The 26,672-nt window shown below is 46.5% G+C and overlaps 1 protein-coding gene across 6 annotated transcripts in view; it reads right to left on the bottom strand.

The window, feature by feature from the left end:
* The window catches only part of EVC (EvC ciliary complex subunit 1), an 81,126-nt gene that overhangs the window by 13,525 nt on the left and 40,929 nt on the right, over window positions 1-26,672 (bottom strand). For 5 of the 6 annotated variants that reach the window (XM_081236962.1, XM_081236963.1, XM_081236965.1 and 2 more), the window contains 4 exons: window positions 13,136-13,348; window positions 5,125-5,234; window positions 2,329-2,539; window positions 1,160-1,366 (listed from right to left, as the gene is read on the bottom strand). In XM_081236962.1, coding sequence (XP_081093088.1) covers window positions 1,160-1,366; window positions 2,329-2,539; window positions 5,125-5,234; window positions 13,136-13,348 — 741 coding nt within the window. The remainder of the gene's footprint in view (window positions 1-1,159; window positions 1,367-2,328; window positions 2,540-5,124; window positions 5,235-13,135; window positions 13,349-26,672) is intronic. The other variant, XM_081236967.1, reaches the window with a different exon arrangement.

The following is a 26,672-nucleotide window of genomic DNA, read 5'->3' as shown; positions in this document are numbered from 1 at the left end:
ATATGCCAAACTCTTATTTCATTCTGTTTTCCTGTAATGACCGTTGATTAGGTCAGAGTTGTAGAATCTTAGGGGAAGGAAGAGACCCATCCAGCATCGCTAGCCCTGATGTCTGGATGATGTGCGGCAGATGTGAGAGATTTAGAACGACAAGGGGTGTCTCAGAAATGTGGGTCCAACCTCTTTACTGTGCAGATGTGTGACTTTACGTAAATGAAAGGACTCATGGAAGGTGCCCACAAGTGTCCTGGCATATCCTGATGTGGGTCTGCGGCCAGCCGCAGATCTGCGACACCTCCAGTGGGTGCCGGTCATGGACTCTCTCTGCCGTGGTGTGCAATACACAGGGTGCCTTGCCTTTTTTTATGGCCCGAGTGAGGAGGCAGCCAAGGAGAAGCCGAGCATACGCACCGGTCATGCAGGGCAAGGCCAGCCTCAGGTCCCAGCCACTCACTAAGGCTGGGAGGCTTTAAACATGTCTTTTGCCCAATGATAAGCCTCAGTCTTCCCACCTGAATGACGGAAAGAAAAATCATCCTTTCTGTGCGAGGGCTGTGGTGAGAGCCCAGTGAGATGAGGCAGACAAAGCCCTCCTGCAGACGTAGAAGGGCAACGCTCACGTCACTTCTTGCTATGGCTATTTGCACGCCTGTGGTTTGTCATCACCGTCAGTACAAGGAGTAAGCCAGTGCTTACTCAAGTCAGACTGATTTTAGCTGCATTGCTCAGCTGTCAGGGCCAACGCCACCAACACTTAGGTCTCCGCAGAGGCGGCCAGAGGCAGGGAGCGTCCATGTCTCTCCCTGGGAGAGGGGCTTCAGTTCGAATCCTGCGTCAGCCACTGACCGGCTGGGCGGCTCTGGGTGAAACCACGTCCCTCTCGGAGCTGCTGCAAGGACTGAGCCAGGGCTCAGAAAGATGTGACACGGGGCCAGGCAGCAGGCGCAAGCCCTCACTGCTCCATGGGGGAGGCCTTCCCTCTTACGGATGAGGAAAAGGAGGCTCAGCGGAGCCAGGTAAGCCCTGCGAGGCCAGAAGCTCCTGGGCAGGCCCCGGCTGCTGCTCTGCCCAAATCCTCCCTCTTGTCCGCCCCTGCCCCCCACCCCAAGCCCAAAGTCTCCTGTGCCTCGGGCTCCCTGGGGCCGGGGTAGCCTCGCACCTTGAAGTCATCCCTGTCCTTGGCCCGGCTCTTGGAGGCCATGTTCCGCGCGTGGCCCAGCAGCGTCTGCCCGATGGCCCGCTCTGTGTGCTGCTGTAGGAGCTGCCCGACTTCCTGGGCCTCGGCCAGGAGCTGCTGCCGAAGCTGCAGCCGTGTCTGCTGCGTCTCCTCCTCCAGCCGGCCAGCCTCCTCCAGGATGCGCGCCTCCTGAAAAGGATGGGCAGGGAGAGGTTGGAGCCCCACTGCTGCCCTGCACGGATGCTCCGGTCAGGGCCAGGACCAGGATGTACGGGCGGCCCTGCCCGGGGTCCCAGGAAGGTTGGAGAAGGGATGGAGAAGGGGTGGAAAGTGGGGACCTCTATATGCACTTGATGAGCCTGGGTATCTTGAAGATCCCCCAAGGCATTTATTGAGCACCAACCATGTGCCCAGTGCCATCTGTGGCTTCTCACATATACAAGCACTTCCTCATTCATCCCAAACACCGTGAGGCCTGAACACTAGCAGTGATGAGGACACAGAGGCTCAGAGAGGCTAAGTAACTTTCTATAAGTCCCACAGCAGAGCGGGTTCTAAAGTCACATCTGAGTCTGCGAGTAGTCTGGGACATCATGGAGGCCAACACAAGGCCTATGGGGATTCCTTTCCTTGAAGGAATAAGAGCTGGAGAAGGAGGTGGGGGAATCAGAGGTAGGGCAGTAAGTCCTGCCTGCTTCCCACCAAGCCCTCCTGGGCCGAGCACAAGAGACTGTGAGCTTGTCCCTCACGAAGGGGTCAAAAAACATCAGCTGCTCCTATAGCTCAGTGGCTACAGGAGACCTGGAGTCAGCCTGCTTGGGTTTAAATCCCAGTCCCACAATTTACAAAGTCTTTCTTTTGATTTGTTAAAACCTTAAAACAGACTACAGAGCCCTTTTCTCCCAATGCCCGATGATGACTGTACCTATCCGTGCTCTGATTTCATGTGCGTTTTTAGTGTAATTCTCATTATAATGTACACCAGAAACTTTGGGCATACTGGGTGCCCCACTACACGGGGGGCTGCCATTGTCCTGACCCCACAACGATGCTGGGGCAGGTTTGGGGTTTTGGCTAAACCGGGCTGGAACCTGGAAGCTGAGGAAGCAGCATTCCTGTCTGCAGGGCAGGGGGCTGACGCACAGTCTTACCAAGGCTCTGAGCAGCTGCCACTGATGCTCGTCCAGACACTGGGAAGAGTCCTGCTCCAGGGCGTGCTGTTCGCGCAACTCCTGGAGAAGGCTCTTCTTCCCTGACAGTCTCATCTGGGTCAGGGTGGTGATGGCGCTGCTGCGGAGAGCCAGCCTCCGGAGAGCTGAGCGTAAGAGCAGGTCATGCCCCTGCAGGATGCACTGTGTGGACCTTTGGAGAAAGTGGGTGCCGGGCTGAGGGGTCAATATTCTTGGCTTCACTGAGTGTGACTGGTTAATGTTATGTGACAGCTTGACTGGGCCGTGGGGTGCCTGGACATGCGATCAAACATCATTCTGAGAACTTCTGTGAGGGTGTTTCTGTAGGAGGTTAACATTTGAATTGGTAGACTGTGTAAAGCAGACTGTCCTCCCTAATGTGGGTGGGCCTCATCCAATCCGTTGAAGGTCTGAAGAGAGGAAAAAGCTGACTTACCCTTGAGTAAGAGGGAACTTCTCCTGCCTGAAGGCCTTGAGTGGGATATAGGTTTCTCTTTTTGGACTCAAACTGAACAACTGGCTTTTCCTGGGTCTTGAGACTGCTGTCTTCAGACTGGATCTTACACCATGAGCCCTCCTGGTTCTCAGGCCTTTGGACTTTGGACTGAAACTACATACTGGTTCTCCTGAGTCTCCAGCTTGTCAGCTGCAGATCTTGGGACATCTCAGCTTCTCTCTCTATATCTATATCTATATCTATAGGTTCTGTTTCTCTGGAGAATCCTAATACATTGACCCACCAAGAAATACCCCAAATAGTCATGCCCCACAGGGAGCCTTTACAGAGGTAGTAGGTTAGAATTATCCCATCCCCTGCTGCCCATCCTCTCAGACATGGTGCTGACCTGGGTTATATTCAGCCAACTGTTCTTTTACTAATTTTTTAACTTTATCACGTTCTGCCCCAAGTTTCAGGTGCATATATGCAGCTGCCTTCAGTACATATCCACTCAAATTTCTTAAATAGCTCTCAGAATTAACACATCCAAAACTGAAATCATGAGCTATTTCTGAGTTCCTATCCCAATGAGTCACGTAGAAAACCTCGGTCTACCCAGGAGGCTCGACGTTTGGTTTTATAACTTGAGGTATTTTCTGACAGCCTGAAAAGTTGAACAAAGCACTGTCAATCAGTTTACCAAGGAGAAGAGACCTGGCAAACACTCCAGGCTTATAGCTGGGGGCCCTCATCCTAAGAATAAGGAATCATCCCTTGTAAAGACCTAATTTTGAATCAGCTAAATTCACAAATGGAGTCGTTGATTTGTCACTTTCTGAAATCCCTGCTAGAAGTAAGATAAATCCTCTCTGGAGGAAGATCCCAGCATTCAAAGTCTCAAATTATCTCTACAATTTTTAATAACACTGTCCAGCATTCAATAAAAATAACCAGACTTGCAAACAGATAAGAATCGACCAAAAATAAAGAGAAAAAATGGATAATAGAAACATACCCACAAGATATTGGACATTAGAATAATCAGCTATGATGAATATGTTTAGGAAATTAAATGATAAGATGAACTTTAGCAGATAACTGGAAACTATGACAAAAATAAAATGGAAATTTTAGAACTGAAAGCATAGTAACCAACATTAAGAATTCAGTACATGGGTTTAACAGCAGATAAGACACAGCTGAAGAGAGCATGAACTGGAAGACAGTTCAAAATAAGTATCTAGACTGAACCACAGAGGACAAAAATATAGAATAGCTTCTAAGAGGCAAATGACATAAGGTGAAAAAAGTCTAATAAACGTGTAACTGCAGCCCCAGGAAGAATAGGGACAGAATAGGCAGAAGGAATACTTAAAGATAGAGGCTCAGAATTTCCAAAAACTGATGGAATATAGCAAATCACAGGTTCAAGAAACACTACAGATTTATTTAAAACAAGCAAACAAGAGATTCACAAAAAACCACATCTAAGTTTAGGCATATTATAATAAACTGATGAAAACCAAAGAACAAAAGAAAATCTTAAAAGCAACCAGAAACAATTGAAATCAGAAGACAAAATATTACCTTTAAAAGTATTAAAAAAAAAACAACCAAACTAGGATTCTATACCCAATGAAAACATTCCTCAAAAATGAAGATGAGGGGCTTCCCTGGTGGCGCAGTGGTTGAGAGTCCGTCTGCCGATGCAGGGGACACGGGTTTGTGCCCCGGTCTGGGAGGATCCCACATGCCACACAGCGGCTGGGCCCGTGAGCCATGGCCACTGAGCCTGCGCATCTGGAGCCAGTGCTCCGCAGCGGGCGGGGGCCACAACAGTGAGAGGCCCGCATACAGCAAAAAAAAAAAAAAAAATGAAGATGAGATAGACATTTTCAGACAAACAAAACCTAAGAGAATTTGTCACTAGCAAATCTAAAATAATGAGAACGTTCATGCAAAAGAAAATACTCCTAGATGGAAACTTAAAGATACAGGAAACAATCAAGAGCAACGGAAAGGGTAAATCTAAATGAATACTCACTGCATAAACCAAAACTAGTATCTCATGGGGTTGAAAATTATTATAGAGATGTAAAATATCCAGTAAGTCATGTGCCCACATCAATTCTGACTCCAAGCTTTCATCCATAGCACTCTGTTATCACTCTATTTCACATTTATATTCACAATTTGGTCTCAAGATCACACTGTAAGGGAGGCCGGGGTATGGTTAACCTTACAGATGAGGACACTGAGGTTAGCATGGAGTATCACACAGGACACAAGGCCCCCACCCTCCAGAAAGCTGTACTCACTCTTCACTGAGGCCGCCAAGTTGGCCCAAGACTCGGTGGATGATGCTCTCCTGGTCATTCTGCAGGTGTGTCTGCAGCACAGTGGACAGTGTGTGCTCCTCCATCCACACCTAAACCCCAGGACAGAGGGACAGGGGTCAACTCAAGTTCATTTCATCCATCATTGCTTTGTTGGATCATACCTTTTGTTTCTTTTTAAAATCCCTTTCTTAAGGGATTTAAAAAAAAATCCCTCCTCCATCCACACCTAAACTCCAGGACAGAGGGACAGGGGTCAACTCAAGTTCATTTCATCCATCATTGCTTTGTTGGATCATACCTTTTGCTTCTTTTTTTAAAAAAATCCCTTTCTCCCTTGATTTAATTAAATTTTTCTCTTATACTTTCGGCTAAAGTTTTAAAATGTTTCCTATTTGCATGTACATCTTAAGGCATTTAATACGTATTTTCTGTGGTATGAGGAAGGGATCTAATTTTTTCTGGGTAAATTGATACTAATTGTCTTAGCACCATTTATTAGATAATTTATCTTTTTATGATGGGCCTGTCATGCCACCTTGTCTGACGTAGTTTCCGTATATATATGAATTTCATTCCAGGCTCCTTCTTTTATCCTGTGGCTCTGTCTGTTTATTCCTATACAAATACCTCACTGCTTTAATTCCTGTAGTTTATAGGAAGACTTCATAGCTGCTAGGGCAAGTCTTCCCACATTCTTTTGTACAAAACTGTCTTAACTATTCTTGGTTGCTTTTCTTTACATATGAATTTTAGGATCAGTTTATCAAGTTTGGGAAAACAGCTTTTTAAAGATTTTCTAATTGGATTGAATTTACAGATTAATTTGTAGAGAATCGCTGTTTTTCCAAATTTGAGTTGTCCTATCCCAAAACAAGGCCTTTCTCTCAATTCTTGCTTTATCCTTTCAACAACATTTTATAAACTTCTCCATTAAGCTCTTATAAACATTGGTCAGATTTATTTTTAGGCACCCTGTAGCTTTGATACTGAAGGGGATCTTTTAGGCTCCCTGAGGCTTTTATTCTGAAGAGGATCTTTATGTTATCACTGTTCTCCTCTACTGCTTTGAAAGTTACCTATTCTGTTTCTATTTCTTCAGTGGTTTTAAATTTTTAATATACATTCCCAACTCTATAAATCTTAAGTTAAACAACATTTCTTTTACCTTAGAATTCATGACAGTCAGCACTTCTGAAAATTTTTTATCTGTTATCACTTTGAATTTTATCTCTTTTTCATTCTCTCCTTCTAGAATTCTTAGAAGACTAAGGAAGTCCCTCCAGGACTTTCTCATTCTGTTCCCATGTCTCCTAACCTCTCATATTTTCCATCTCTTTAGCTCTCTGTGTCATATTCTGGACCACTTTCTCACCTTTATCTCCTAGTTTACACACTGTGTCTTCAACCATAATTTGATCTGCTGTTTAACTCATCCATTAAACTTCTGTTTTCATGACTATAATTTTCATTCATAAACTATGTGGTTTGGGCTTCCCTGGTGGCGCAGTGGTTGTGAGTCCGCCTGCCGATGCAGGGGACACGGGTTCGTGCCCCGGTCCGGGAAGATCCCACATGCCGCGGAGTGGATAGGCCTGTGACCCATGGCCGCTGAGCCTGCGCGTCCGGAGCCTGTGCTCTGCAACGGGAGAGGCCGCAACGGTGGGGGGCCCGCGTACCGCAAAAAAAAAAAAAAAAAAAAAAAAAAAACTATGTGGTTTTTTATGTCATCTTTTTACATCATGTCTTGTTTTTATGCTAGTAATTCCTCCTGTTATTGTTTTAAACATACTTCCTTTATAAGAGCTCTCTAATAGTCCCTTCACCTGAATTTCTCGGTGCTTGTTGTGGTCTAAACTTGGTGCTTACTGTACACGCTGGCTCTCACTTATGGTGGATTGTTGCTTGTGTGTTTTGTAATCTTGGATGTTAGTTCATCTTCAGTGTGGCTTTATCTGTGAAAATCCTGTGAGGTCCAAGGCCACATAGCTTTTTAGTGGAGCAGGGGCTCAAATCTAAGTCTGTCTGTCCCCAAAGCTCAAATCTTTTCTACCTGCATCTGCTCCTCCCTGACTATCTCGCATCACAGGGAGAAACATGCACCTAGAAACAGGCAGCTGGACTGTGTTACACCAAGGGCTCAATCACTAAGGTGAGACTCGTTTACTTTCCCACATATGTAGCCCTTTTCTGGAGACGGCCATGCTGTATGCAGAACAGGGACAAAGCACAGAGGTCTGGGTGTGAGTAAGCAGCCTAGACTTCAGTTCTCTGGGCCTTGAGATTCATAGCACATACTTAATCTCACAAAATCACACTGTGTGACTCAGAACTTTTCCTTTAAGTCAGTCTCTGACTCCTCTTGTGAGGGGTCTACAATAACCTGTCAAAGTGCTTGGGAAATCAGAACATTCTAGAAAATTCTACACAGTGTAGATTCTCTAAAAGGTAAATTAACATTGTCACTAAGAACATGGGGGTCTTTGGTGTGCGCTTTGAGAAGGCAGATAAAACTAGCAATGGGATCCAAAGCCAATCAAGAGGACGAAGATCATAGGATCAGATGGTGCCTGCAATGGTCACACCACCCTCTTCAACGTTATCGAATGCAGGTTCATGAATGTTTAACTTCCGATGCAAAAAGCTGCTTCTGTGGGCTAGAGCACTGACCCTGTTCATTGCTACCAGGTTATTCTGTGGTTTCCCATATGTTTACTCTTTGTTTCAAATTTTCGTTTACTAAGGAGAGAAAGGGAAAAGGAACCAACAGGCAGTGCGTGCCCGGTACATGCTCCTATAAAAGGGGTGGGTTTAGAGGTACGGCCGGTGGAAAAGTCAACACCTAAGGCAGACACTGGAGTGCTGGGAGGAGGGAGGCACTGCAGTTTTAAAAGCACGGTCAGAGGAAGCCTCAAGGTGAAGGTGGCTTCAGGATAAAGACCTGAAGCAGGACAAGTGAGGCAGGAGCGCCCAGGGAGCTGGAGGGACACAAGGATGCCAGGGAGGCCAGAATGGGGTGAGAGGGGGAGACAGGGAGGGGGTCAGAGGGTAACCAGGTCCTGACAGGCAGAGCGGTGTAGGGCATGGCGAGGACTCTGGCTTTTCTGCTGCATGAAATGAGAAGGGGGTTTTGAGCTGAGAAATGACACGATGTGACACAGTGTCTTTTATCAAATCTAATGTGCCAGTCAACTAGAGAAGACCTGTGCACTGCAACTAGAGAGAAGCCCGCACAATCTTTTATCAAATCTAATGTGCCAGTAATTATGAGATGCAGTTATTTGAGGTACCACACAGAGAGAAAAATCACTGGTAATTACATCAAAATGCATCTCAATTTCAGAGATGTTAAAATGGTATTAAAATCTGCATCTTAAAAATGAGTGGTATATGATATGTTCCCTCTGGAGCAGTGACTGGCCAAGATGGCAGAATAGGAAGACCCTGAGCTCACCTCCTCTCATGGCACATCAAAATTACTATTTACAGAGCAACTATTGATGAGAAAGACCTGAAAACTAGGAGAAAAAAAATTACAACTAGAGGTATAAAGAAGGGACCACAAGGAGATGGGTAGGAGGGGCAGAGTCATGGTAAAGTCAAGTCCCATAATTCCAGGTGGGTGACCCACAAACAGGAGAATAATTCCAACTGCAGTGGTTCTCCCCAAGGAGTAAGGGGTCCGAGGCCCATCAGGTTCCCCAGCCCAGGGGTCCTGCATTGGGAAGATGAACCCCCAGAACATTTGGCTTTGAAGGCCAGTGGGGCTTATATTTTCAGGAGAGCCAAAGGACCATGGGAAATAGAGAGCCATCCTTAAAGGGTACACGCAAAATCTCACAAGGTCCAGGACCCAGGGCAGAAGAGGTAATTTGAAAGAAGGCTGGGTCAGACCCACCTGCTGATCTTGGAGAGCCTCTCAGAGAGGCAGGAGGCAATTGGCGCCCCCCCTGGGGGCATAGATGCCGGCAGCAGCCATTTTGGGGAGCTCATTCTACCACAAGGACACTGGTGCTGGTAAGCACCCTTTCGGAATCCTCCCTCCGGTTCATTAGCGCAGGGATCCAGACTACCCACCAGCCTGTCAGCACCAGTACTGGGACACCTCAAGCCAAGCAGCTAACCAGGCAGGGACACAGCCCTACCCACCAGTAGGCCAACTGCCTTAGGACCCCTGAGAGCCTTCAGCTGGCCCAGGACCCTACCCTGCCCACCAGATTAAAACACTAGTTAGAAAAGATAGCCACACCTCTATGTTCATTGCAGTATTATTTACAATAGTCAAGATATGGGAGCAAACTCGTGCCGTTGACAGATGAATGGATAAAGAAGATGTGGTATATACAATGGAATACTACCCAGCCATAAAAAGAATGAAATCTTGCCATTTGCGACAATATGGACAGACCTAGAGGCTATTATGCTAAGTGAAGTAAGTCAGACAGAGAAACACAAATACTGTATGATTTCACTTCTATGTGGATTTTTAAAAACAAAACAAATGAACAAACGTAACAAAAGAGAGAGTCACAGACACAGAGAGCAAACAGGTGCTTGCCAGAGGGGAGGGGGTGGGGGGGAGGAGAGAAATAGGTGAGGGAGGTCAAGAGATACAAACTTCAGTTACAAAATAAATGAGTCAGGGGTATGAAATGTGGGTAATACAGTCAATAATTATTTAATATCTTTGTACGGTGACATGTCGTAACTAGACATATCATGGTGATAATTTTGAAATGTATAGACACATTGAATCACTGTGTTGTGTAACAGAAACTAACGTAGTGTTGTAGGTCATCTATACTTCAAAAACAAACAAGAAACAAACAAACCCATAGAAAAAGAAATCAGATTTGTGGTTACCGGAGGAGGAGGAGGAGGAATTGGATAAAAATAGTCAAAAGGTATAAACTTCCACTTGTAAGATAAATAAGTACCAGGGATGTAATGTACAACATGGCAAGTATAATGAACAGTGCTCTATGTTCTGTATGAAAATTGTTAAGAGAGTAAATCCTCACACCACAAGGAAAAAATATTTTTTTCTATTTCTTTGAATTTGTATCTATATGAGATGATGGATGTTCACGAAACTTACTGTGGTCATCATTTCATGATGTATTTAAGTCAAATCATTGTGCTGTACACCTTAAACTTATACAGTGCTGTATGTCAATTACATCTCAGTCAAAATCGAAGAGAAAAAAATTTTTTAATAAAATGGAAGAGAAAAAAAATTTTGAAGTGAAACTATCACTCTGGCTGGGGGTTGAGAATAGACCACAAGGGACCGTGGATTCAGGGAGACCAGAGGGCTTGCTCTCAGCAGACTGGGGAGAAGCCCACAAACCTGCATTAGAACGGGTCACATTTTGAGAACCACCATTCTACAACCTGTTCCAACTGTGTGACTGACAAACTCCACAACATTTAACAACTTCTCTGAGTAACAGGATATGAAATCACCAAGGCCTTTTGGATAGAAAATAAGTGGAAAATGCATTTCATAGTCTGGGTGTGTGTTAGATTTTCCATGAATAGTTTTGTTGGCCTTTTCTTCTCATGACTAAATATTCATCTTGGCCACAGAAAGTTCATCTCATTTTTATCATCAACAAGGAAATATGGAAAGTGGGAGAGAATATGGATCTCTAAACATCTTGTGGTAATTTAAGGCAATTAAACAATCAATCAGTAAATTAATTTTGACATCCAAACTCTGAGAAAGCAGACTTGGGTCATACTTATTTAATCAGTTGATGAGGTCATTAACTTCTGCTTGCTTCTTGCATGCAGAACTCCTCTTGAAATACTTCTGCACAAGCAAAGGAATATTCACACACATGCATATGCTCACCAAGTAAATAAATAAAAAATAAAAACCAGAAGCTATGCGTTGTCTGATATCTGCTTAAAGTAACTTAAGACTCATAACTAGAGGTTTTTAGATGAATCATGGCTGTTTGCCTAATAATTTATCAGAAATGAAGTTCTAGATTTTTTCAATGTCAGTCATTAAGCAATTAAACAGATACCGCGTGAAGGGGCTTAACCTGCATTATCTCGCAGCAACCCTGTTGGGTATTTTGATCCCTATTTTTCACATGAAAGCTGAGGTTCAGAGAAATTTAGCAAGCTGTGCAAAAGCAGAGTTGTGGGAAATCTGCCAGCTGACTGGCAAGAGTCACCCAGCCCATTAACGGGGTTGCTCTGGTTCAAACCCAGGCATTCAGCTTCCAACATCTGAAGCTTGTCTTCAGACCACAACTGTCTCTGAAAGGCCTGATCCCCATTTGGGAGCCGACATCAGAGGCACATTAGACTTATCTGGTGATCTTTCCAAACGGCTGAGGCCCAGGTTTCTCCCCTCTTTCCCCAGAGATGGTAAATTATATGGTCTGGGGCCCAGGATTGGTATGAATCAGAGGAATTCAGCTTCATTTACCCTTGGTGACCCTGTGATAATTTCCAAAGCTGCATTATTGTTGCTGGAAATGCAGCAAAGTTTTCCTGAGCATTTGCTATATCCCAACTACTGGGCTTTGATTAAGGAAGTGAACACAATGCAGCTGACGGCGGACTGAAATTAATTAGAAGGAGGTCTAATAAATTGGACAGGCAGGAAACCAGGCCCTATGCTCGTCCCTGGCTGGAAATGGCCCCATGATGCTTCCCTTTATTTATTGGTATTTTGGACAGCTCCCGTTAGCTGCTTTAGAAAACCTCTATTGGTTGCATCCGTTGAGTGCTCTTTTGTAAGTAACTGAACACTCAATGTAAAAAGACAATGTGTTTCTCATAACAAGCACCTTAGGGTAGGCAGTCCAGGGCTGGGACAGTCCGCCTTTCTGCCCCACCCTCCTGAATCCTGCCTCTAAGTCAAAGGAAGGCCAGCATACCTCCAGTCCTCCTGTACCTGCTCTGGGCAGGAAGAACAGGGAACACTAAAGAGGAGGATGTCTCCTAGCAACACTTGGCCTTTGTATTAGGGAACAGAAGCCCTGTGCAGGTACCCTACCTTCTCTCATAGGCTAGAACTGCATCACGTGGCCACTTCTAGATGCTGGGATATTGAGCATGTTAGTTTTACAGCCTCTAGCATGCAAGAAAGCAAGAGAGAAAGGAAATGTGGGTGTTTTCATTTAGAAATTTGACAGTTCTTAATTCTTTAAAAATAAAATTGAGGTATATTAGTTTACATAGCTATTGTAACACACGGCCACAAACGCTGTGGCTTCAAATGACATAAATTTAGTATCTTACAGTTCTGGAGGTCAGAAGTCTGAAATGAAAGGAGCAGGGCTATGTTCCTTCTGGAGACTCTGGGGGGAGCCTGTTCCTTGCCTTTTCCAGCTTCTCGAGGCCTCTCGCATTCCTTGGCTGATGCGCACATCACTCTAGCCTCTGCTTAGGTCATCACATCTCCTCTGACTCTGACCCTCCTCCTTCCCCTTCAAAAGGACGCTTGTGATCACACTGGGCCACTCAGATAATCCAGAATAATCTTTACATCCCCAGATCCTTAATTTGATTGCATGCAATCAGGTCCCTTTGCCCTGTTAGGTAACATAGTCACAGGTCCTGGGGATTAGGATGTGGGGACATTATTCTGTCTACCACACATATACATGGTTTTAATAATGAAATAGACTTTCACTGAAAAACAGGAGTCCCGTGTGTGCAGCTCCTCCCCCCACCAGTCCACTCCCTTGAAGAACTGCTCTCTGTCATTTATTTCTATTATTCTAAAGAAGGCTCTGCAGCCCTTCTTGTTGGATTAACTGAAGGCATCATCTACTGGCTTCCTATCCCGGGAGAGGAGGGCTCTTGCTCTCTTCTCCCCCTCTCCCCATCGTGAAAGGTTGGCAACCAGAATCTTGGTAAAGCATCTAGCATAGGCACTAGGGGAAGCTCAGTGAAGGAAATCCCTCGTTATTCCTCAGAAGTTTAAAAACAAGGCAGACTCCAGACCCAGTTTTACAAAAGGCTGCACCTGCTTTTCTTGCTCCAGGAGATCTTGGAAGAGTTTCCACTGCTGACTCCGGAAGCGATCCAACTTCTCCAGCTGCTGGGCCGCGTTCTCCTGGGCCTCCTGCTTCAGGTATTCACACTCTGCCTGGGAGAGGTCAGTCACACAGGGGAGCGTCTGGAGGAACAGGACGTCCACAAACTTCTGGAACGTTTCCACGGTGCTGCGATACAGCTCCTGAAGCCAAGAGCCACAGGACGGAGCTACATGTCAGGTTTTCACCCAGGGCAGGGCTGAGGGTTTCACGCGGGACACAGAGGAAATCCAGCGAAGGGAGCTCTCAAATCACACACAGGCACGTGCACGCACACACATGCACACAAACACACTCAGTCTAGGAAACGCCCACTGCCTTCCAGCCCTCTCACCCTCACCCAGTCAAGTGCCAGACCTGTGCTTTTGAACCAATGAGCCCTTAATCACTGGCGTTTCCTCTAAACCTCCATCCAGATTATTTTCACGACCCCTCACTGGTCTCCCTGCCTCCCTCCACCCTCCACACTTAGGCGAGTTATTTGCACAAGCATAGATCTTTCAATTCCAGCTCAAATAACCTGGAAGACCTCTCTTCCCATCGCAATCAGACCTGCCTAGCAGGGCTTCAGGGGCTGCCTCATTTCTCACCATTCTGTTACCTTCATCCCACCTCCCCCACTCCATTCTCTTTCTAAAAATCTTTTTAATTGTGAAAAACAAAAAACTGTAGATAATAGTATACGAAACATCTCTGAATCCACCACTCAGTTTTCCTTTTGTTTCAGACTAAAAACACTAAACCTTACAGGTTAAGTTGGAATCCTTTAAGTTCGCTCTGCAATTCTTTTCCCCTCCATCCCAGTGTCCTCAGAGATAGCCATCCCCATGAATTCAGCATCTCTGTCTCCAATTTAGATTTCTATACTTTCACTATATATGATGCCCATAAATGTGGCTTTTGGTGTGTGTGTTACTTCACATAAATGGCATCTCGTTGCATGTTTCATTATATGGATGCTTTTTAAAGCCTCTCCCCTTCTCCCCACCTCCAGGCACTTTCACATCTGAAATGGACTCCTCTTCACCCTGCAAAACCCCTGCAAAATAATCCCTTCTCTGTGAAGCCTTGCCTGGGCCACTCAGACTAACATGGACATTTCTCACCCTGGGCTCCTGCAGCTCTTTGGTTAGCCCCACCAGGGCATCAAAACTACAGTTTATCTGTCATCCCTCCTGGACCACAACTGCCCAAGAGCAGAGGCTGTATCATACTCAGATCTGCACCCACGTCTCACATCCTCCTAGACTAAGTACCTGACTGCAGTTTCTGAATGCATCACACACCAACATCATGCAGAATGCCCATTTCCCCTTCTCCATCTAGGAACTCCCCTCACATGTTCCAAACTCAATTTGAGGTCTTCTCTTCTGGGAAGGCCTCCCGACCACAGGGTTGTTTTTTGTGGGTTTTTTTTAACATCTTTATTGTAGTACAATAGCTTTACAATGGTGTGTTAGTTTCTGCTTTATAACAAAGTGAATCAGTTATACATATACATATATCCCCATATCTCCTCCCTCTTGCGTCTCACTCCCACCCACCCTATCCCACCCCTCTAGGTGGTCACAAAGCATGGACCTGATCTCCCTGTGCTATGCGGCTGCTTCCCACTAGCTACCTCTTTTACATTTGGTAGTATATATAAGTCCATGCCACTCTCTCACTTCGTCCCAGCTTACCCTTCCCCCTCCCTGTGTCCTCAAGTCCATTCTCTACATCTGCATCTTTATTCCTGTCCTGCCCCTAGGTTCTTCAGAAACTTTTTTTTTTTTTTTAGATTCCATATATATGCCGACCACAGGGGTTTTTATGAATAAAGTCTTATTACTTTAGCATCTATAGGGCCTAGAAAAGCACCTGGCAAATATCAGGTAATAATATGATAATTGTTAATAATTATGAATTCTTACCATGTGCCAGAGAGTGTCATAAACACTTTTCTTATATAATCTTATTCATCCTTCTAACAGCCCAATGAAGATGTTCTATTATAATTACCATTATTTTACAGATGAGGAAACTAAGACCCAGAGAAGATAAGTAACTGGACATTTGTAGAGGGTGGGTCCTGGCTGTTGGACTACTGGACTCATACTCTTAACCTGTATGCTACAAGGATAATTGGTTATTTTTGGAAAAAAAAAATTCTCAGCACCTCCTCTGGTGTACTGAAGTCATACTTGGTGTGCTCAATGAATAGAAGTTAAATTTAACTCAAATCAGTGTTAATGAAACCCAATGAATGCCATGTTTTAAAACGTTCATGGCCAAGCTGAACTTTGTTTGTAATAAAGTGACCATGACAGGGGCACAAGGGATCCACACCTTTTTAAAAGATTTAGACATCCTACTTCTGAGAGTGGCCAACCAGCTAATTTGAACCAATTTCTCCCACTGAAGATGAATTTTTTTAAAAAGCTGGACAAAATGTTTTTTTTTTTTTTTTTTTTGCAGCACGTGGGCCTCTCACCGCTGTGGCCTCTCCCGTTGTGGAGCACAGGCTCCAGACGCGCAGGCCCAGCAGCCATGGCTCACGGGCCCAGCCGCTCTGCGGCACGTGGGATCCTCCCGGACCAGGGCACGAACCCGTGTCCCCTGCACTGGCAGGCGGACTCTCAACCTCTGCGCCACCAGGGAAGCCCTGGACAAAATGTTTATTAAATCATCATAAAAGTCCGAACGAGCTAACAAGGTCGTTAAGAGTGTGGTGCCCAAGGTCGGGAGAAGATGCAGAGAAGTGTGCCCAGCCCTTGGGCTGTGTTTACATAGGGGGTGTAGGTCAATCCAGGGGGGGATGGCTGCACAGCTGATGGACCTCTGATGGCCTCAAGCAGTCAAAGGGACAGAAGGTGCAGTTCACGGCTCATATGGGTTGGGGCCTCATAAACCATTCCACACCTAGGGCTGGAACCCAAAAAGCAGCACCAGAGATACATGGTTGAAATGGAAGGGAACCAGATCTGACTGGTTTAAACAGATGGCAACCTGGAGTCTGGTCATGTGGGTGACCCAGCATATTTCAAGTCCAGACCTTGAATTAACATGACTCTGCATCATTAGAGGCCCAGTCATTGGACAGAAGCAAAGGAAAATCCTCTCTGGGGGAGGAGAGCATCACTGCATGCTTGAAAATATTTTTACCCATATATGTACAAATCTGAGACAAGGCATATGAGGAAAAAATAAACAGGTACACAAGGAGATAAGAATATGACCAAAGACCTACACAAACAACAGACATGAAAAACAAACCCACAGGTAGTCCAGAGAGTGTATTAGAAGACAAGGACTTTAAAGGATTGATGCTTACCATGCTCATGACGTTAAAAGCCACTCTTAAACCTTAAAGCAAAGAGCTAGAAATTATAAAAAGTAATGTTACTTAGTTTAAAAAAAAGTCAGAACTTCTAGAATTGACGAACACTGCTCAATAATATGAACCCAATGTATAGGTTTCATTGCAGTTTAGATGCAGTTGGAGAGAGAATTAGTACTGGAAGAAAGATCAGGAGAAAATCCAGAACAAAGTAAAGAGAGACTAAGGGATGGAAAATACGGAGGAGAAGATAAAGGCTAAAAGGTACACTGAGAAAGTCCAAAATGTTTAATTGGAGTCCCCGAAGGAAAGAAGGGAGAGTCCAGGCAGTAGTCATATTTGAAGTGATAATGGCTGAGAAATCTCTCAAAACTGATGAAAAAAATTTACAGATGAGGAAACTGAGGCTTTATCTGTACATGTAAAAGAGAGGTTAAATAAATTGCATCAGTTCACACACAGGGCCCTGGTGGTCAGGCTCCTGCACCCATGATCTAACCATGATGCTCTTAGGTAATTTTTATTTAACAAAGAATGGATGAGAGAATAAGCGGCACCTAATAAACACAGGGTCACGTTTTGTGACATTAATAGTAGATAAAGGGCTTCCCTGGTGGAGCAGTGGTTAAGAATCTGCCTGCCAATGCAGGGGACACGAGTTCAATCCCTGGCCCTGGAGGATCCCGCATACGGCAGAGCAACTAAGCCCGCGTGCTATAAATACTGAGCCTGTGCTCTAGAGCCCGCGTGCCACAACTACTGAAGCCTGCGCACCTAGAGCCCATGCTCCACAGCAAGAGAAGCCACCACAATGAGAAGCCTGTGCACCTCAACAAAGAGTAGCCCCCGCTCACTGCAACTAGAGAAAGCCCACGCACAGCAACGAAGACCCAACACAGCCAAAAATAAAAACAAATAATTTTTTTTAAAAAGCAGATGAAATAGTTTTTAAGAAAAAAAGCTCTTCTACAGAGAAAGGGGATCAGCTCATAGCACCAAAAGGTTTAATTCACCAGAAAGATGTAAAGGTTCTAAATTTGTATGCACTTAATGGCATTACCCAAATCAGTGGAATTTGTCACATTAACAAAATAAAGCTGAAAAGCATCATGATGATTATGTGAATAAATGAAGAAAAAAGTACTTCACAAAATTTAATTTCCATGCAGAAGAAACACTCTTAGCAAAATAGGGAATGGAAGGAAACTTCCTCAATCCGAAAAAAAAAAACAAACTATAGCAAACATTATACCTGAGAGTAGAAACTACAAAGGTCCTGCTTTTATGTAAATGGAATCATATAGCATGTTAGGTTTGTGTATCTCAACTTTATATGTCCTTGTGAGATTCCTCTGTGTTGTCATGTGTAGCATTAGTTCATTCTTCCTCACTGTTCTGTAGTATTTCACTGTATAAATACACCACCATTTATCCATTCTACTGTTGAGGGACATTTGTGTGGCTTCTTAGTTTAGACTATTACACATTCTGCTGACGTGAACTTTCTTGTGGATGCTGTTTGATACACATGAGTGCTTGTTTCTCTTGGGCATATGCCAAAGAGCGGAATTTTTGGGCTACGTGTATGTGTAGCTTCAGTCCATATCCTCCATAACTAATAGCCACCAACTTGATTAACATTTTGAATTTATAGATCAATTTGGTGAGGATGAACATCTTTACAATATCAAATGTTCCAATCCAGAAACATGGTATATCTTTACATTTATTTAGGTCTTATTAATTTTTCTTAATATTGTTTTGTGAGCAGGGAGTGGATTGGGATTGGGAGGAGGTGTGAGGGGGCTTCAGAGGTCCTGGTCATGATCTCTTTCTTGATCTGGATGGGGGTTACATAGATGTGTTATTTGTTGTTGTTGTTTTTGTTTGTGGTATGTGGGCCTCTCACTGTTGTGGCCTCTCCTGTTGCGGAGCACAGGCTCCGGACACGCAGGACCGGGGCACGAACCCGTGTCTCCTGCATCGGCAGGCGGACTCTCAACCACTGCGCCACCAGGGAAGCCCCATAGATGTGTTTTTAATAGTCATTTGTTAATCCATAAGGTTATGTGTTATCTGTTTATTTGTGTCTATTACATTTCACAATAAAAATGGTTTAATAATATGGGAGTGATTTACATTTTCTTCCAGCCTCGGGAAATCCCAATTTTCTTCTAGGAGACAGATTTTAAAAATTGATTCTCCTATGTTGGAATCTATTCTTCCATAGAAGCAGTTGGTGATACTAAGACACACTTTTTTCTTTTTTGTTCATGATTGTCAAACTGCAAAAATACACTGTTTGCAAATTCAAGAAAGGTGAACTTTGTAAAAGCTACATGGTCTATTAGTTGAGGCTCTTTCTAATAAAAAATTTGCCGGATTCTGGCTGCTCCCTGGACAGAGACACATCTGCGTCATCGCACGTGCTCTGATAGGCCATAAAACACATGGCTTCCCACTTAACACTGACACTTTTCGTTTGGGAGATGCTGATTTATTCTGTGCCTGAAATAGAACAGGAATTAATCTGTGTTCTTCTCTCTCAGCGTGTGTGAGGGGTCGGACAGCAGGGGGACGCTGGTCAGGGGAGAGGCTGGCCCTGGGCCTCAGCCCTGCACTCTTCCTCAAATAGAAGAACAAAGAACCCAAGCTAGGGCGGCATTTCACCCTAACTCGTCCTTCACTCGGGTTTCCGCCTCTGCAGCCTGACCCAGAGGATCCAGTGTCCTCTCCAGGCTTCTTGCAGAGAAAGGACTGGGGCAGGGGAAGGGCACATATTCTGAAACCTTTGAAAAGGAGTCTCAGTTTTCGTACCTGCAAAAGGGATAAGACGCAAACTACATCTGTAAAGACAGCGCACAGAGCAAACGCTTCATAAATGCCGGCTATTATCATTCCAGAGAGGGTGGGAAAGTTAGCGTGTGGCTCTCAATAAATGTTACCTGTTGCTATTTTTATTCCCGGAACAGAGCATTTTGGAGAAAAGGCAGTTTGTGTTTCCATTTGCTTGCAGGGTGGGGAGGAGAGAGGGAAGGGAAGGGGGCGTTCCCAGCAGAGGTGGGCAGGTGCCCTTGGGAGAAAGCCAGGTGGACCCGTGGGCGGGAGCACAGGATGTGTGGAAGCAGAGGGGCAGCAGGGGGTCAGCCTTTGGGGGGCAGGGAGCTCAATGCCACGCGGAGGAGTCAAGACCTGGCAGCCTGCACACGTGAAGGAGCTCACACAAGGCGCGGATGTGGCCAGGTCTGAAGATGTACTGATGAGGGTGAGTGCTGACTGAGTGAATATAACATGTACTTCCAGGATCCCACGGACGTGGCCCGGCTCCCTGTGAGTTTCCAGTTCATCACAGGAACCAGAAATGTTCCCCTGCAGGGACCACACCCTGACAGTTTTGAAGATGCACAGTTAACTACTTCAGAGTGAGGTGTGCACAGGATCCTGGGACAGAGCAGTGCTGAGAGCACAGGTGAAACTGGGTCTCTTAGAAACGGGAAGGGGAAGCTGGGATGAAGTGAGAGAGTGGCATGGACTTATATACACTACCAAATGCAAAATAGATAGCTAGTGGGAAGCAGCCGCATAGTACAGGGAGATCAGCTCCGTGCTTTGTGACCACCTAGAGGGGTGGGACAGGGAGGGTGGGAGGGAGATGCAAGAGGGAGGGGATATGGGGATATATGTATATGTGTAGCTGATTCACTTTGTTATACAGCAGAAACTAACACACCATTGTAAGGCAATTATACTCCAATAAAGATGTTAAAAAAACCCACAAAACTGGAATTAGGTTGGATCAAGGGTCAGGAGCCTGGGAACCCACCTGCACTGGGTCACTTGCCAGCAGTGTGACCAGGGGCGACTCTCTTCCTCTCTGGGGCTTCACCCAACAGGAGGAAAATGATACCTGCTTCCTGATGACATGCAACGCAGGAGACATGTGCGTGGATGGGCACAGTGGCTCCAGATCTTCCTCTCCCCCAGAGCCATGCCCTTAACCCATGCCCTCTCCCCCAGAGCCATGCCCATAACCTTCCACGCCTTCCCACAGGGAGTGGGAAGTGCCTCCCCAACCCTTTAACTTTGGGTCATGTGACTTGCGTTGGTCAACAGAATGAGGTGGAGGTGAAATGGGCTAGTTTGGAGGCTCGACCCCTGTCATCGCTATGAGGAGAACATTCCCAGGCCAGCCCACTGGTCCTAGGAAGAGTAGAGACAGTTGTGTGTGTGGCCAAGCTGTGTTACTCACGCCTAGATCAGCCAACCACCAGCTGATGCACAGACCCTGGGGATAAATCACTGTCATTTTCAGCAACAGGGTTTTGAGGTATCTTGTTGCACAGCATTACTGTGGTCATAATTACGTGATACCACACCGGACAGAAGGGGCCCTAAAGGTGAAAGCTCTGGTGTAAAGGTGTCATATCCTCACAGCCTTCACGGGTTCATCCTGCAAATGTCTCTTGAGCACCTACTGCAGGAAGGCTCTGTGCCTGGGCCACTGGGTGAACAAAACTGACGTGGACCCTGACTTTAGAGAACGCACCCCCAGTGAGGGGGCAGACATCGCACAGGAACTCACAATATCCTATGGCAAGTGTGATGGCAGGGAGGCTGGGAGCCCTAGGGACAGACCAGGGAATCTAACCAATCTGAGAAGGAGTCGGAGAAGGGCTCCCCGAAGAAGTGACATGTAAGCTGAGACAAGATGAGAACAAGCCAAACTGAGGGGATGGAGGGAACGGTATTTCAGGCAGCAGAAGAGCACATGCAAAGGCACTGTGGCAGGAGGGACTGGGGCACCTTTGGGGAGCTGAGGGATGTTTGAGGTTGGCTGGAAGGCAGGGAGCAAGGGACATGCCTCCAGACAAGTGGTGAGTGGGCTGTGTCACATGAGCCTTGTGGGCTAGGTCAGGGAGCCTTATGGGCCAGGTTGGGTGGGTCTCATGGACCAGACTAGGTTGGCCTTTGGGCCAATCAGATGGGTCTCATGGGTCAGGCCATGTGAGCACTTCATTGGCCAGGCTAGGTGGTCACCATGGCCAGGTTAAGGATGTTGGACTTTATCCTGAGAGCTATGGGTGGCATTCTGAGGTATTAAGTGGGTTCTTTCATATGGTCAATCTACAAAGAAGGCAGCTAAGAATTCCTACATCAGAGAGGTTAAATGATATGGACCAGGCCGCATAGCTGGTACAGAGCTGAATCAGGCCCACAACCTGGCCTGTCTGATTCCTGGGGGACTCTTCTCTCCTTTGCAGTTTTGCAACTCTTTGCAGGGAGGTGAGCTGATTGTGAAAATGACTAAAAGGAGGGAGAGGTATAATCAGGTAGCATGTGGTATCCTGAGGGCACTGGCAAGTTTTACTTCTGTACATAAAGAAAACATAAATTAATTACTCTACTAGTCTTGCTAAAATAAAACAAAAAGCCATGTTCCCGTAGCTTGCTACAGTAAAGTAGACGTAAGCATGCCAGTCTATCTTTCTCAGACTTGTCATACTTAGTGATGATTTATCACACTTTAACCTTGATAAAGGACCATGGAATTGACTCACCCTCTGTAGCACCTAGGGAAATCCTCTTTTCAGTGACAGGAGCCATATTGTGCCTACACTTGTCAATTTCCTTCTCAAGATCTACTTCCAATAGAACACTGCCCCCAAATCATTGTTTTGGTATTTCTCCCAAACCTAGTTTCTTCTACTCTTTGGGAACTTACTGTTTCCCACCTGTGATAGGCAAAATAATGGCTCCCCAAGATGTCCATGTTCTAATCCCTGAAACCTTTGAATGTGCCACACAGTCAGAGATCTTGTGGATGTGATGAAAGGACTAAGTGAAAACCAAGGATCCTGAGATGAGATTATCCCAGGTTATCTAGGTGGGTCTCACATAATTATAAGGGTCCTTGTAAACGAAAGAGAGAGGCAGGCAGAGTGAAAGGAGACGTAGGATGGAAGCAGAGGCAGGAAGAGCACGGCTGTGGCCTGGAGATGGAGCAAGAGGCCACAAGCCAAGCAATGCAGGCACCTCTAGAAGCTGGAGAAGGCAAGGACACACATTCTTCCCTGGAGCCTCCAGAAGGAACCAGCCCTGCCGATACCTTCATGTCAGCCCACTAAAACCCATTTTGGACTTGTGACCTCCAGAAACGTAAGGTAATAACTTTCGTTGTTTTTAAGTTGTTTTTAAGTTTAATTTGTGGTAGTCTGTTCTATCAGCAATAACACACCATCTTCAGGATGCCAATGTTTCAGCTGATTGATATATTCACTGATGCATTGATTCACCCATTCATTTACTCATCAGTGTTGACTGATTGCCTGTAATGTGTCATCCCCAGCTGGATTCTGCAGAACACACCACAGCCCTCCCGGCAAGGACTCCACGCCCCCGCCTTCCTCTTGTCCACCAAATCACTTCTCCCCACCTGTAGGTTACAGCCCTGGGCCTGTATCCCAGGCCCCCAGCTGTGTGACCTTGAACAAAATACTTTAACCTTTCAGTGTTGTGCAGTGAAGAACTGACCTGGCTGAAAGAGAGGCCTGGCCTTGGTCCACAGTTCTTGGGAAGTGACTTCTAAGTTCTTAGAATGTCCTGCCTGATAAGAGGGTCTCTATTTACCTGGGAACCTTGGGCAGCTTCAGACAAACTATGACAGTGATGCGATTTAGGGTGGGGCCCTTGGGCCATGTGGCTTCAGCTCCACCTCTAGAGGTGCGGGGGCTTCAGGTCAGCCACGTTGGTGGTCAACCACATCTATGTGACTGAGCCCCAATAAGAACTGTGGACACTAAGGCTTGGGTGAGCTTCCCTGGATGGCAATGCTCAGTGTGTAACGCCACACATTGCTCCCAGGAGAAGTTAGCACTGGCCACGACTCCACCAGGACAGGAAAACTGGGAGCTTTGCATTTACAACGTTAGACTCTGCCCATGTGCCTCTTCTCTTGGCTGACTTAAATCTGTAAACTTTTGCTGTAATAAACCATAACCATGAGTAGAACAGTTTTCAGTATGAGTCCTTCTAGAGAACTGAAGAACCTGAGGGTGGTCTTGGGGACCTCTGGACTTGCATTTGATATCAGAAGTGAGGGTGGTCTACTACCAAACACTTCATGAGTGCTTTTCATTATTATTCCTGCCTTCTTGGTGGACAGAGTTTCACTTTTTCTCTTATTTTCCTCAGCCTTAACCTCCCACGAGACTCTGAAGCTGAGACAGCTGAACTTGGCAGGGCTGTTATCACCCTACTCTCCCAGGAGCCCTTCAGGAGAAACAGTAGGGGGAGGACAGTCAGAAATGAACAAATAGGGGCTTCCCAGGTGGCACAGTGGTTGAGAGTCCGCCTGCCGATGCAGGGGACACGGGTTCATGCCACGGTCCGGGAAGATCCCACATGCCGCGGAGCGGCTGGGCCCGTGAACCATGGCTGCTGAGCCTGTGCGTCCGGAGCCTGTGCTCCGCAACGGGAGAGGCCACAACAGTGAGAGGCCCGTGTACCACAAAAAAAAAAAAAAAAAAAAAGAAATGAACAAATAAACAAGCAGGTCTCCAGGGCACCCTGTGATGCAACAGTGGCAAACTCAGCTCTGCACCTGTCACCATCAGGAAGACTCTGGGCTCATTTCAGGAATCTCTCTACAAGGCACTGAGATGTGTAATTTAGTGGCATCCATCTCAGTCAAAATGAGAATTCACTGTTTGCTTAGAAGCCAAGAGACAGTGGGAATTTAGAAAAATGCACTTTTCTCTGCAGCCTGAGAACCGTTAGGTGGTGATCAAATTTATTTCACAGCCGCCGTACCTACAATATCATGATCAGTGCCCAAAGAAAGGGGGGAATTATGCCTCTGTGTGACCAGGTCTGGGAAGGAGCCAGCCGGACTGCAAGGCAGGTTACCTCATGAGTGTATTCTGTGCAGACACACCTTCTTAGACGGTGAGTGATAACAACCAGGATCATGATGACAGATTTAAGTGCTCACTGTGTGCCTCACACTCTTCTATATGCTTTGCATGTGTGAACTTATTCAAACCTCTGAATAGCCATATGAAGACCCAGATAGTGACCATACCCATTTTAAGAGGAGACCCAGATACTGACCATCAAAACAGACCCCATTCCCAGGCCTCCTCACCATCCTCACCCGCACCATCCTGGCCCAGGCCCCCAGCATCTCTTGCCTGGACCACTGCGATGCCTCCCCAGGCCTCCTGCTTCCACTTTTGCCCCCTACAGTGCATCCGCCGTACAGACTCCAGAGGGATCCTTGGGAACATATGGCAAGTCATTTCCCTACTCAAAACATGCCAGCAATTTCCCATCTCCCTCAGAAGTCAATGCAAACGTCTTCGGATGGACTGCAAGGCCCTACGAGACTCTGACCTTAGCCCGTACCTGTCTCCCCTTCCCCCGGAGCTGCCACACTGGCCTCCTTGCTGCTGCGGCCACTGGAACCCCACATGTGTTGCTACCTCTCCAGCTCCACAAAAATAAGCACTTTATCTGTTTGGTTCTCTGCTGAGGCCCCAGTGCTGAGACTGTGGGTTGCACAAAGCAGTGCTCGATGATATTCATTGAATGAATGAACTAACGGGCTCACAAGCTTACAGCTGGTCGGCGAGGAAGCCACACTCTCCCCCAGGCCCCGGGTCCAGAGTCATGCTCACCACCCCTGAGCTCAAGGCTTCCTGCTCAACACGCTCAGTGATGGGGCAGAAGGGAAGGTGTTGGCTGAGCACCTGCCACGTGAGGCCCTCAGCCCTGCCCTCCTGCGCTGCCATAATGGTCAACAGGCTCTCTGTCTCCATCTCGCAGATAAGGAGATGGGCTTGGAGCAGTTAAGGCTCTTGCCCAAGGTCGCCCACCTGGGAATGTCCTCACCAAGCATTCCAAGCTTCCAGTTGGCTTCTTTCTACCACACCAGAAGGATTTCAACCTCCACCTTTTGGAAATATCAGGTAAAGCAGTTTCCAATACCCAAGGCAATGATTTCCACAATTAAGGGATGTAAAATAAACCCAAGTTATCTGGTACCAGAGGGCCTGATGAGCAATGACGACGTGAATCATAGGACAGAGCTCTGCACTGACTCTGGGAGAGAAGCTGGCACAGGCCTTGGGCCATTTCTTTCAAAAGCACCTGCACAGATGCACAGAACTGCTGGCCCCCCTTCACCTTGCCCCTGACCCCTCCTCATGCAGGGCATTTCCAAGTGCCTGCTTCCGAGACAGAGACTCCAGCAGCCATCACCCCTCACTCACACCTGCTGGGCTCTCCTGATGCTCGAAACGAGGGCGTCTTTACTTCCTCGGCCCAAACTTCAATGGGCTGGCGGCCAGACCAGCCACGGTAAGCCAAGTGTACAATATCCTAAGGACGTTGCTGGGGCATGAGGCCGTGGTCACATCAGCATCATCAAATCTTTACTGAACATGATGTATTCACTGCCACCCACTGAGACTGGCCCGGCACTTGCACATATATTTCCTCCTTGTAGCAGTGCTCAGTGTTTTATCCTTGCTTTGTGGAGGAGGAAAGTGGCATTTAGTTGACCAAGACTTTAGATTCTAATTGCAGCTCAAAGGAAGAAGTGTCAGCCTGCTGGACAAGAGCTCAGGTGGGTGCATCATCAGTGGCATCTGACCATGAGTCTTAGTCCATTGGACTCTCACCCCATCCCCCCAAGGCAGTGGTCCTCAGACTCTGCTGTGCATCAGAGGAAACTGAGGTACAAGTTAGATAACCTGCTGCCGACCACACAGCTGATCAATGGCTGGGCTGGGATTGGACCCCAGGCCATCGGAGTCCAGAGCCTGTCCTCACTGCGGTATTCACAGCCCACGCTCAGCAGCACGGGTCATGGTGAGGACATCAGCACTAAGGTTAGAGAGACTTACTTTAGACCCCATCTCTCTGTTTGTTGGCTGTAGGACTTGAGCAGGATGGTTGGGCCAGCACAGAGAGATGATGTAACCAATTCAAGGTCACACAGCATGTTAGTACCCAGAAGGGGACTGGAATTCAGTATGCTCACTCCCAGCCCAGGGATTTGAGTCCTGACTCCACCCAGGCATGGTGTTGTTCCTTTCCTGCCTGGGAGCCTGGGGCTTTGACAAGTTGAATCCCACCCTGCACTTTTC

Source organism: Mesoplodon bidens (assembly GCF_964165515.1).
Source record: "Mesoplodon bidens genome assembly, chromosome: 1".
NCBI lineage: Eukaryota > Metazoa > Chordata > Mammalia > Artiodactyla > Ziphiidae > Mesoplodon > Mesoplodon bidens.
Note: the sequence above shows the minus strand (reverse complement) of the source record. Positions and strands in the feature narration are given on the sequence as shown.